General features: G+C 41.4%; 1 protein-coding gene across 3 annotated transcripts in view; it reads right to left on the minus strand.

Moving 5' to 3' along the window:
• Nucleotides 1-12,808, minus strand: part of ARHGAP21 (Rho GTPase activating protein 21) — a 111,094-nt gene extending 98,286 nt beyond the window's left edge. Inside the window, exons 1-2 of one of the 3 annotated variants that reach the window (XM_031503811.2) lie at nt 12,660-12,808; nt 12,249-12,567 (exon numbers count right to left, since the gene is read on the minus strand). In XM_031503811.2, the coding sequence (XP_031359671.2) occupies nt 12,249-12,335 (87 nt within the window). In that variant the 5' untranslated portion in view covers nt 12,336-12,567; nt 12,660-12,808. Of the gene's footprint in view, nt 1-12,248 lie in introns of all 3 variants that reach the window. The other 2 variants (XM_021533120.3, XM_031503812.2) reach the window with 2 other exon arrangements.
• Nucleotides 12,809-13,450: the final 642 nt, after the last annotated feature.

A 13,450-nucleotide genomic window follows, 5' to 3' on the forward strand; every position in this document is an offset into this window, starting at 1 on the left:
AAACAGTATAATGGAAAAGTAAAACCTCTACTGCCACTTTGAAACAGCCATTTGTAAATAAGGTAACACAGAAAAACAGGCTTGTGAAATAATGTGCACATAGGCCAGAACAGACTTATTAAGCAGTAACACTAAACTGGAATATCATTCTCTAGTGAGTCATTCCAAGATACAACTAGTTATATTTCTTTCCCAAATGAGAAGTGTCTTTGCGATAAAGAAATCCAGTTCCACATAAAACAACTGAGCCATGGGATAAAGAATACAAAGAAGGACAACCACTGTTCCTCATGTCTTGAAAATGTTAGCAAGATTCAGTTCAGGACATATTCTTGTAATCCCAGCTTTTCCACTTACAAAAGTAAGGAAGACTAGAGGCACTTTCCAAGGAATGAAAGCTCAAGGTTGGGTCCTAAGCAGGAAAAGAGAAATCTGCAAGACCAGATTATCCAAGTGGGGGAAGTCACCACAGTATTAACTGAATTTAAGGTCAAGTCACTCCCACAAATCTGGGTTTTAATCTCACACATAATGCCTTCCCCTTAACTCATCTGGTAGAATTAGTGGTTTGAATTTTTTAAAAATCCAGTAATTTAAAAAAAGAAAAAACCCAAACAAACCATCACCCACACAGCAACACACCACCCAAAAACATACCAAATAACCACAAACAAACAAACAAAAAAAAAACAACAACAAAAAAAAAAAACCACTAAAACATCATTATCCACTTTTTTGGCACTATCCAAAATAAGATGATTGTAGTGCTTGTGCTTTGCCTCCCTCACAGCAGACACAGAACACAGAAAAAAAATCTGGTTTCCAAACTTGATTGCCATTGTGAACTGTAAAGAAGCTTACAGACCATTACATTACTTACTGACATTGCATCATCCAAACTTTAAGCCACTGAATGTTGGCCATGAAATGTATAAAGGTTAACATGCTGAAGGAGTTGCAAAGGGAGAATCTTTTTCCCAAATAAACTCACACCGGGATAGTGTGAAAAACAAGCATCATTGAATTCTTAACTGAATACAAGATTTTTTCCTAAGTTTATCCAAGTCTACAATTTAAATGAAACAAGGAAAAAATGATTCTCCACAGACAAACTTACCAGTGAGGACTGTTTACCCTGAACACGCCTTGCTGAGTAACTGTCTAATATTACCACAGTCTCTACTCACTCGCATTAAAGAATTTAGTTTCTCAGTCATGAATCACTGATTACAAGACCAGAAACCATCTTAACCACAGATGCCTTTTAACATTTTAGATCTAGCTTTAAAAATAGTTTTTGGGGGTGGAGGTTATTTGTCTACCCACCCACAAACGACAAAAACCCCAATTCAACAAAACTATTTTTGTGGCCATCTCATTTCCTAGTTGTGAAGTAGAAGTTTACCTTTTTTTATCTTACCTTCTGGATAATTGATTTTCAGGACTAGGGAAGGGGAGAAGTTTAATTTTGGGCTGCTCCCTCCAGTCCTTTCCCTCTCCCTACATCACCCAGACTGATCCATTTGGAGCTATGTAGCTTGCTGTGTAGCCTCTGAAAGTGCTATCTCCTTCCCTTAAGCTGTAGAAATAGAGTGAAAGAGGAGTAACTATTCCACAGGAAACTGAAGTCCCAGAAGCATCATTCACCACAAAAGGAGAAAGGAGCTTTCCACAGGATCTAAGTGGTTTATTGAGTTTGCTGCTGCAAAAAGACCTGGAATCAAAGATTACGTCCTGCAAAGTAATGCAGGCCACTAAAAAGGTGGAACAGAAAACCATTCTACAGGCAAAAAAAGCACTTGCCTGAACTGCAAACAAGTAGAAAATAAATGAAAGTACAACAGCATACATAACTTGTGTGTACAATTCCCAGTCATCTTGAGCTCTCCTTCAGCTGGGAGGGGGATAGAGAAGAGATAGAGTGGACACAAAAGCCAGCAATGGTGCATTTCATTTAGCTTATTAAAACTGGAGAACATTAGACCAATATGATGCAACAGCTTTAACAAAACCGGGTAAAACCAGACATAAGTTTGGTATCTTCAAGAAGCAAAAATAGGCCCAGTCCTGAATATTTTAAAAACTCCATTTCCTGTTGCTGATCACCAACAGCTGCCTTGTTTCATCAGGCTTGGTACAGAATTTCCTGAAAGCAGAAGGAATCCTGATGAGCTAGAACGGATTCAGCACTGTAACATATAAGAACACCTGTAGATGAGATCAAAGATTGAAGTAGCCCAGCTGTAACAGTGACCAAATCCTAATAGCTGTGAATAATCAGGAAAGAACACAGAAACAAGCATCACTAGACTATCCTCTCAGCTTTAATTATTCACAAATCCATAATTCATTCCACTACAAGGGTACTGAGTAACTCTAAATGCATTGCTCTTTCAAAAATATATCCAGTCTATACACATGCTTTTAGCTTTCAAAATTTTAAAGCGCAGAGTAATAACAAGTTTTAATTAATTTTTATGCAAAGGACCATCTCCTTTTGCTTGATCTCAACCCACCATGCTCATCTGACGCCACCAAGTTCTTACTATCTGGTGCAGATAGTAAAGAGCTGATCCATAGAAATTCAAGATGAAGACAAAGAAAGCTACAACATCTTAACATCACCAGTCTCTAGTCCCCTCTTTCCCAAATTGCCAAGTCCTAGATTCCATTTTTGCTTTTGATATGAAAACAACTTCATCTATTCAATTATCACAACTAGCCTTTCTTGGCAATTTTTCCAGCATTACTATATTGTTTCTGAGATGGGGAAAAACAGAGAGAGATGGGACCAAGACACACCAGCTCTAAGTGTACTATGGATTTATATACTGAGGCATAACAGATGTTCAAAACTATTAGGGAATGGATGACAATTCACTCTTTTGAACAACACCATGCATTAAGGTGCTGTTTAATCCTTGGAGTTACCTACCAGAACATTTAAGATTTCACCCATGAGCTCCTGGTTAATCATCATCTCTCAGTATTTTATATGTGACATAAGACACACACATTTTGTATCAACTTACAACTGAAGAAAGTCCTTCAGCATTTCTGGATAGACAATTCATCTTCACTAATCAGAATAACTATCAGCAGGCAAAAGTTCTCTACAAATAAAGGTAACAAAAGAAGCACTTTTACCTCTCCATTGTCATTAAATTCATGAAAACAGCAGTTACCAGACCTGTTTAGATACACAGATGAATCATAGCCTCAGTCACAGTGCAAATGAAAAGAAACTTACTCAAAACCCTCTACAGTTTTGAATTTACAAAAAAAAAAAAAAAACAACACACCTAAAGGGCATGGTCTACAAAATACTACTTGTATTGGCCAGCTTCCATTATACAATGTGACATTTCATAACACTTTCATACAGAAAAAGCCCTTTGTTGCACAGACTCATTCTGGTTCTGTATGCAGTAGTTTTAAAAACCAAGAATACTACTTCTCATGTTTCAAAAAAATTAAAATGCCATCAAAAGAGATGATAGCAATGAGCTTGTAAGATCACCTCCATGACATCAGGATCAGAATACCAGCTTGCCAAACTACTTACTGATACTGAACTACTCAGCATCTGATTCAGATACACAAATTGCAACGAATACTGAAGGTTGTTCATGTTCACTTGTTTCACTCTTCCAAATTCCATATTATTGGTAATTTGGCAATATGGGAAACTTTAATAATCTCAGAGCAGCACACAAGCCATTCATTTGTTTTTCCTTAAGAAAAGAAAGACCGTGTTTAAATCCCACCTCACAAGCAGCTCCAAAGCAACTTTTCCAACATATTTGAAAATGTAACTAAAGCATACAGAAAGTGTGAGACTGTATGTAGAGAGTTCCATACAAAACCAGTGCAAATACAGAGAATGGAGCAAAAGGCCTGAAAAATTGCCATGAAAATTGATTACTCCGGGCAAAGTTTACTTACTCATCTTTTACCAAGATGATTGAGGATAATAAAACTTTAAAATGCATGCAAGAAGGAACAAGTCAGATTTTACAGCCATTGGTGAGTAAGAAATGTTTGCGGCTATACACGGAGTCACTGGAGTCACAGGCTCCCTATTAAAGTTGCATCAAAATTAGAAGAAAAGCACAACAACAACAAAGCATGAAGTGCAATGGGACAGCTTGTTCCATGAAAACTGCAGCACTTCTTTTGGAGATAACCCTAACCAGATTTTTATCTTACAAAAAACAGGTCAAAACCCACAGGTAAGAAGAGTCACCTGCTTGAGGAGCAGATACTAGACCTGCTGCTTCTTTTGCTGACCAAGTGAACAACAAAATACTTCAGCTCTCAATTCTTACATCAAAAGGGAATTCTGATAGCTTTGTATACTCCTGCAAACACTGACCGACCTCTAGCCCTCTTAAACATTATGGAACTGAGGACATAAACATTTAAACATGCCTACACTACCATAGACTTTAATGAAAGAATTTTATTTAAATATCTATCAAGCTTCTTATGAAATCAACCTCTTCCACATTCTATTACATCTGGATAGACCTTGAACAAGTTATAATGTTGTATTTTTCTCAAAAGTAACTGGAATTGTGTTATGGTTTTGAAATCCATATGACTTCAGCTCCATGAGCTAGTTTTTTAGCACTTCTCCCTGTGCAGTTTTCTGATATAAAACTGCAACTTAAGCTGTAGATCGAGCTCCGTTTTAGTTTTCAAAATTGAGTAGTCCATCTCAATGCTGTGAATGTATCACTGAGCAGATTGTATCTGCCACAAGCCAAGTGATCTGTAAGGGATTCTTGAGAGTTTAAAATATTCTCTTTTAACTCACATCATGGACAGAACAAGTTGCATCCAAGACCTCTATTCACTTTGAAGTTTTAAATCACATCGGCATTTGAATTTTAGTCTTTTCTGCCCCTGCACTTAGACTAAGAGAACTACACAGATATATTCAACACTAACATTTAAGGAAATTTAAGAAGCTTTGATTTTTTTAAACTCTTTTTATTACAGGATTGTTCACTCTCTTATGTCTCAAACTTCACAACACAAAAAGCCCCAAATATTTAGATGAAAAACTTAACTAGAAGAGAATCAAATACAGTCCTTAAAAGGATGAGTGGTTTGCAATGAAATTCTAATAAGAAATAGTATTTAATCAAAGTGTAAAGAGATACACATACATACAAATAGGAGGGCACACTGCCATTAATTAAAAAAAAAAAACAACCCCTCTCCCAAAAATAACCACAAACCCCACAAAGCAGCCAACTAAAAAAAACCAAAAACCCACAGCAAACAAACAAAAACCAAAATCCCCACACAAGTTCAGGTTTCTCTTTTCAACCTATTTGTACCAACTGCAACTGTTACTCAGAAGCATTTAAAATTTCTCTCCTCAGTACAGTTTATGTGGTTTTCTATTTGTTTCTTGTCCCCGGCCCTTCAAATAGACAAATACAAACCTAAACGTTTAAAATAAGGAAGATTACATTATCCAGCCAACTTATTGATGCTAGTGCAAGATTATTCCCTACAGCATATTTGCTAGTGCTTAATGCAGTCCATACTGTGTGTCCTAACACATTATGCAAATGACACACACATGAAAGAAAATGTCTATCTCAGAGTGCCCCCCTCCACCAATAGAGAATCTGTAATTATCCATGTCCTCTAAGGAGGCACCTCATTCACTCTCACCAAAGCAGCAGCTGCTGGCAAATGGAAATAAAGAAATTTAGAACACAAAGAAGCCTCTACCTACACTCCCAGAGGTGTATACCAGAGTTGCAAACCAGAGTAAAAATCTAAACAGCTGTTTAGTGTTTTTCCAGAATGCCCACACAGAACCTCTCATGCTTAGCACCAAATATTTACTAACATGATTTATATCTTGTATCAGGCTCTCTCAGACTGTAGAGAGCTGCAGCAACAGATACAAGGCTTCACTAAAACACTTATCCACAAGTTGTCAGTGCAAAAATCTAGAACAGACAATATAAAGCAGCAACACTTTCTGTTAAACACAATTCCCTTCCACACAGAATAACAGGGTACACCAATTCAGAAAAATGCAGTAGTTCAGCCCCCAGCACAGAGATGCAGAGAACAAAGCATACAGTTGTGCCTAATCTTTACCATCCTATTCCAAAGTGATCCAATCACTAAACTCTAGTATCACCTCCCCAGAAGTGTTCTCTTCAAATCCAACAACAGTCAACAAAGTAAAGTCAGAAAATTGTTTCCCTGTTACCAAAGCAAACAACAAAAACAGGGAGACGCCAGAGCTCCCATCTAACTAGTGTAAGTGAAAAATGCATTTTACTATGGTTTAAAAAAAAAACAAAAACCAAAAACCAAACAACAACCAAAACTCATACCACCAAAGAAAAACAAATGCCCAACAAAAAGAAAAAACACACAGAGGAAGCCTTCCCATTAAATACCCTTTATGTACCCAGGAACAGTATACATGAAATAGCTTAATCCCACCTTGCAACTCCAAGGTTATGCACTTTCAGGTTTACAAGATGTGTCAGGCTTCTGGTACCAACATAATCAAAGCTTGTTTGACGTCACTTCTCCTACCCATTATACTTCTACTATGTATACTTACTACTAGGTGAAAATACCGTGGAGTGTCTTTGCACAAAAAAAAAAAAAAAAAAAAAAAAAAAAAAAAAATTTACAAGACATAAGAAGGATTTGGACAGCACAAAAGCACAGCATTTACAATAATCTACATTTCATATTATGAACAGGCTAAGTGTTACAAGATTTCTGTAGAAAGAAATCAATCTGACCAGACAGCATAACTCACGTTCACTGTCTGCAAACTATGCTTAGGATAACATATTTTTAGTATACATCCATTATGTATTGTGGCAAGCAGACAAACACTTCCTCTGTAGCAAGGCCCTAAATTCAAGGTTTTGATGAGTTCATAGGCTCAGACAGCTTCCACAATCATGGAATTGTATCTAACAGCCCACCAGACTGACTTTAGGAGTACTGTCAATTCAGATTGTTTCAATACAGTTTAGAAACCTCAACATTTACACCAGGGCTAACTCATGCTTTTTTAAAAACAATGACTCCTGATAACCACCATAAATAAATCTTGTTTTCATTTAATACCATTTCATAATTCTTTTTCTATCTTCTTCCTGTTCTATGCAATTTAGCACACTAACAACTGCAAGGAAGAATAGCATACAACCTCTGAATGCTAGAAAACCTCAATTTCTTCTTCCATTTGTTATCAGAGAAAAAAAACCAAAACAGCAGCTACAAAGCACCAGTATATATTCCTAACAGCTTACCCTAACACTGCTACTTAGATTTCCTTGGAAAAATATTTTTTTTCTTTTAGGTTGTACAGGTTGTACATGTTTAGGTCACAGGTTGTATATGTTTATATTATAATCATCATTTACACAGCCACATATGTATGTAGTCAGAGAATTAAAGAAAAAAAAAAAATACAAGCTTTTACTCTTTTCAGAGCCTATACTATTCAGTTATGATTTGGTTATGTAAGATCTACAATAAGATGTTTTCAAAGATATAAGAGGGACAAGATCACAAATGCATACAGTGTGCAAGATGAAATAGTTCCTCTTCCCCAACCGTTTTCTCGTTTTTGCATGTAAGTAAATACAAATTACATTAAATAATATGTCTGAAGTAACAGATGTTATTTTTACATCTTAATAAAAATCATTAAAACTAGCTTACGCAGATAAAGTCAACTTAGTACTTTGATGTTTGTCAAACCTTTTAAAGAAAATGTTCAGTTGTATAATGCATATAATGCATGCAGTAAGAGCAGTTATTTCATGTGGCCACAGTTCAAGTTACTCTCAGTCCACTGCATTTCTCTTGCAGAAGTATTTTTTTTCAGACAGCTATACCAAAGTGGTACAATCAACAAAATTGTGTAACTGGAAAGCAAGAAGTTGCCTGAGAAAAAACATTAAGTGCAGTTACATTGGAAGGCAGATAGTTCCTTCAAAAAAAGAAGGTATTTCCCGCTTCATATTGTCACTTATCAAATAAGTAACATTTCTTCAAGGAAGAGGTCCATGTTTTGTCAAATTAATCTAGGCTTATGCTGACATAAATCAGAGCAGAAGTCAGCATTATGCCTGCATGATTAAACAGGATTTGACTCAAGCTTTTTGAACAGCTGCAACCAAAACTCCAGGTAAGGCTGGTATTTATACTGAATTTAATAAATGGAAGCTTTATGCAGAATTCTCTAACACCTTAAGTAATGTACACTTTTAACAATCAGTATTGTGTACTATTTGAATATAAAATTTTATAAATGGATTTTTCTAATTCTAATATTTACCATTACTATTAAACCTTCCAGCCTCTGAGTATCAGGCATAGAAAAAGTATCAATACCCACCAACGCAGAGCTCCAGAACACATGTTTATAGGCACAATTACAGAAAGACTGACATTCAGCTCTGAGAGGAGAGAGATGTAACATCTGGGAGTTACCACTTGGAAGTTTACCAATGTCATCCCAACCAGGCTGTTAAAATAGTAAACGATCTATTCATTATTGTTAGCAAGAGGCAAATGATTTTCTATTTTTAGTGCCATCATTGCCCTTCTCTGGTTCCTGACCCAGCACATGCTCGTCTTCAGTTTACGCAGTTGCACTCTCTCTGATAAGGTGTAGGAGTAAGAATGTTGTGGGTTTTCTTCTTCTCTGAAATTGAACACTTGTGATTACAAAGCAAGTACTAATAAACGGCTTTTTTTTATTATTTACAGAAGTCTTTGGAAATGTATTCCTAATTTTCAACAAATACAGAATCACTAAAGACCATTCACTATTCCTAACAACTCATCTGCTAAGCAAAATAAAAACATGTAACCAAACCAAAAGAAAAATATCAGTCTTAATAAAATTATTTGATAAAGTATTTCTAGTATTCACTTTACTGTTCATAAACTAAGGAAATAGCATTGTTAAGAATTAAAAATTGGCTTTTAAGGCCACACACACTGTGCTTAATATTTTCTTAAGCCTTCATTTAATATTCAGAATGTACTTTTAATACAGATTAGCAGTAAAGTATACTACAAAGAGACACAGCACTTCTTTAAATACAAAACAGTAGAAACAGAAAAGCAAAAAAAAACTTGAAAAAAACCCCCACTTTTTGTTGTGCCTTTCTAGGCAAAGGATGGGAAATTAAATTTACACTAACAAAGACACCAGTTACAGCCTCGAATCTGGACAGGCCTGTAGGTGGGATGTTGTGACTGAAGCAGTACTGCCTGTACCTCAGCAGGCCTTAAACTCTCCAGCAAAATACCACTACAACCTGACAGAACAGAGATAGCCAATGCTTATTAATCTAAAAGCCAGAAAGAACATGCTCCCACTTATCTGCCCTTACGAACATAAGCCCAGCAATTCTTCCATTTGTAAGCGTGTGTCAGATTTCAAAGAGAATGGCAAACAGCCCTGAGAGTCCCTGGCCCTCTCTGCCAGCTCCCCCAGGAGCCCAGAATACGTGACCTGTCCCATTGAACAGGCACTCCATGTTCAGATGGAGCATGCAAGCCTGAATGTGAAATCTTTGTTCGCAACAATCATTTCAGTGGAGGTGCTCTGTGCTTAGAAAGACCACCAGGTACAGCAACAAAGGGAAAATTTAAAAAAAATGAAGTGAAAATAAAAATAGGAAACACAGAAAGGTGTAACCAAACAGAACTTAGTATCAGAGTAGGCAGGCATCCAAAACAAAACACAATTATCGACCAACATATGTGGTACCCAGAGGACTCAAATAACATGTCCTCTCTTCTACCTGTGTACACAAAGACCCACAGAAGCATCACTTCTCAAACATTCCCTTTCTTAGTCTGACCACTGATCTTGAAGATAGAGCACAAGTTTTTCAGTCCTTGCTCAAACACTGATGATTACAGTTAACGCATTTCCAAAAACTTAAACTGATTCAAAGTCCTAATTTTTGTTGCAACTCCCTTGACTGTGGTGAACAACGGCTATGCCTGGAGTCTTCCTCGTGACAGTCTGCTGTACGTATATCTACACCTAAGCATAAAACATAGATTACCTAATTACTGCATTATAATGCAAACACCATATGGGATCCAGCGTCCCAAAACCATAAATAATTTCTCTAAATTGCTAATACCTTGCACATCAGTATTAGACTACTATAAACCTCTGCAACTGCAGCAATTTTTTTGAAACCTGAAGTCCCTTTTTCTAGTAATTGTTTTTCATTAAAGGTATTTTCTGATCTTTTAAACAGAAAAGCCATTCTTACTGCTCAATACAAACATGAGAGACTTCAATTAAAGGGATTTGTTCACATATAGCACATGAAACAATGTACAGTAACTATTACATCAAATAGAGCAGATGTCAAGCCACAAATTCTCACTCTCTGGGTATTTCACACAAATCAATGAAACTAAAGGTATAACATAATAAACTGAACTTTAAGCCACAGCAATCTTACAAGAAGGCAACTGAGAATGCACTGCAACCTTGATCAGACATTCACCAGGGCTGTCTACGTTCAAGCAAAGATTACATCAGGCCTGCTGTGATTAAGGCAATCACAGGTCCCAGCACACCTCGTCTACCAGTTACATTTTAACTCCAACATGTAAATACCTGGCAAAACAACAGGCAGAGCAGTCCATTTTGCAATTCCACGCCTATTAGTAGTCACCAATTAGACAGCTTTAACACGATGAGCTCCAAAAGTGCCACAGGCCTTGTTAAGGCTTACCACCACAGGACAAGGTAGATTATGACAAGGGCCAGTGCCAAAGACCAGAAGTTTCAATCTTACAGAATTAAAAAGCAGATATTAATATCTACCATTAGACACAGAGTTTTCTCCTTCTTCCCACACTACCTGAAAAGTATTGAAGGACAGGTTCTCCAAACATGGCACTGTTTTCCAGCTGAATTTTATCAAAAAGTCTTAACATCTTCTGTGCTCTTACTTAAAACTGATTTTGTCCTCACCTAACCCACCTGGCTTTAAGAGACTGTGGGAACCACTTAATTGAGATGACAGCAGAAAAGAAAATCCTACACCATATTTGACACTTCCAATCCAAGGCAAAAGGGTGAATTCAAGGAGAGCACTAAACTAAAACTCAGTGGCCTAAGGTAAAAAATCACACAAAATAAAAAAAAAAAACCACAACCAAACCAAAAACCATCCACACTTCTCAATTAAATTTCTGTATGCCTAAAAAATCACTCAATTGTATCAGCAAACAAAAAGGGGAGTATCTACATAAAGGGCATACATTTCACAGCCCTATGCAGATTTAAATCAGCTTTCTCTTCAGCACAACATGCACACTCCAACTTTGAGAAATACAAAATCAGGTTTGTCTTTGTAAATAAAGTTTAAGACAAATCTTAAAACAAGTCCACTGAAGCTGTTATATGTATTTTGTTGAATCTAAAATTAATATTTTCAGAGACACTATTATTAATAGGGAGCACAGAAGGATCAGACACGGTTCTGCGTTAAAAACTTTGTCTTGCAAGTCAAAACATGCAACGGTGACACCAAAGGGCACGCTATTAAGTTTCTGAACTAAACACACAGAGGATCGTTCCAGCAACGAATGCTGTGGATAGAAATATCCTTAATATAAGGGACTGCGGACAGGACAGTGGCAAGCACTGGGGTCAAGCAGACAGAGGCCAGACCCTTGTTTCTACTGAAAATCACCACGACAGAAATGTGACAGGCACGAAGCCGTACTCCTGAGAGCTCAGCGAAGCGCTCCTGCAGGACGGGCAGGTTGGGCGTGGGAGCGACACGCCACGCTCTGCCCGCGGGGCCGGGGGGGCGAGAGGCCCCAGGGGCGGCCCCGGGAAAACCTCCGTCCCGAGGGCGAGGGCGGCGGCGGCGGCTCCGCGGGGCGGGAAGCGGAGCCGCCGCCCGGCCCGCGAGGCAGCGAAGACGCCGCCGCCTCCCGGCCTGGGAGCGGTGCCCCGAGTGCGGGGCCAGCGCTCGGCCGGGCGGCTGCCTCCCCTGCGCCGCCGGGGAACCGCACCACTCCCAGCGTCCAACTCCCAGCAACTCCGGGGCGGGCGGGCAGGAAGAGCGGGAGGGAGGGAGAGCGGGCGGGAGCGGCCATTAAGCCCGCTCCAGCCAAGCCGTTCCCCGCGGCGGGAGGCGGCCGCCCGGTCCGGCCCGCGCCCCGCCCGCCTCTGCCGGTCCTACCTGGCCGCCGACACCGCTGCCGCCGCCCGGGGGGGGCTCGTTGTCTCCATCTCCGTCGGGTGGCCCCACTGCCCACCGGGTCGCCATTATTTCATTCCCGGTTACAAAGGAGGCGCAAATCCACTGGAGCCCACATCGGGGAAGGGAAGGGACGGGAGGAGGGAACCAATGCCAGAGCCACTCGCGCACGCCAGGCGAGGCTCGGCCAGCCCAGCCCCGCCGCCGGGGGACGGGTCGGCCCCTTCACGCGGTTGCCATAGGGAAGAGCACCGGAACGACCCTGGGCTTCAGCTACGCTCCCCGGCTGCTGCCTTCATAGCTGGAGGAGGAGAGAAAGCAGATGTGTCAGTTCTCGGCGCGGGGACGCCGCCGCCTCCGCCGCCCGTCCCTTGTTAGGCTAATTGCACCCACTCCGTCATCTTCCTCTTCCTCCGGCTCCTCCTATCCAGAGCCCCAGCCGCGGGGAGGAGAGGGCAAGCGGGGAGAGGCGGGAGGTGTCCGCTCCTTCCTACTTCGCCACACGCCGCCGGAGGGAGCGAGGACGGAGCGGCGCTGTCCGGGCAGCCGCGGCCGGCGGGGGCGGTTGGGCCGCTCCCGCCTCGGCCCAGCCGAACTTGGATCAACTGGTGGGCGAGGAGAACGGGACCGGGGGCTGAAGGGCCGCTCGCTCTCCGGGCTGGGCGGAAGCCGCCGCCGGCTCACAATTCCCGCCCCGGCTGTATCCAGAGGCGTGCTGGGGTGGGGGGCGGCAGCAGAAAGCGCACAAGCCCCGATGAAGAAGTAGCAACAAAAGACCCCTCCGACAGCAGCGAGGCCGTGCCGGGCTTTTGTCTCTTACGCGGGTCTGCCCCGCTCGCAGGCCGTTCCCTCCCCCCGTCTACGTAGCCAGAGCCGTTCGCGATCAGACCACCGCGCCCCACGCCCCGCCCGCGCCCCTCCCTCGGGCCTCCCCCGTGCAGACGCCGCTTTGCTTCCACAGCGGCAGCCGGCGGCGATTAGGGAGTCTCGGCGCTGGGGCCATCGCGCCGCTCCAGCTGCGCCCCCCCGGGCTCCTCCCGGGGCTCCCCGAGCTACCTGAGCACTGGCCCGGGCTCGGCGAGCGGGGGAGCGGCGGGGCACTCCAGGTAGCGCCCTCCCGAAAGCACAGGGCTGTGCGCGGTGCCGCTCGCCGCGATCGCTCCCCCGGGCCCCAGCACGGCCCC

Source organism: Lonchura striata, chromosome 1 (genome assembly GCF_046129695.1).
Source record: "Lonchura striata isolate bLonStr1 chromosome 1, bLonStr1.mat, whole genome shotgun sequence".
Taxonomy (NCBI): Eukaryota; Metazoa; Chordata; class Aves; order Passeriformes; family Estrildidae; genus Lonchura; species Lonchura striata.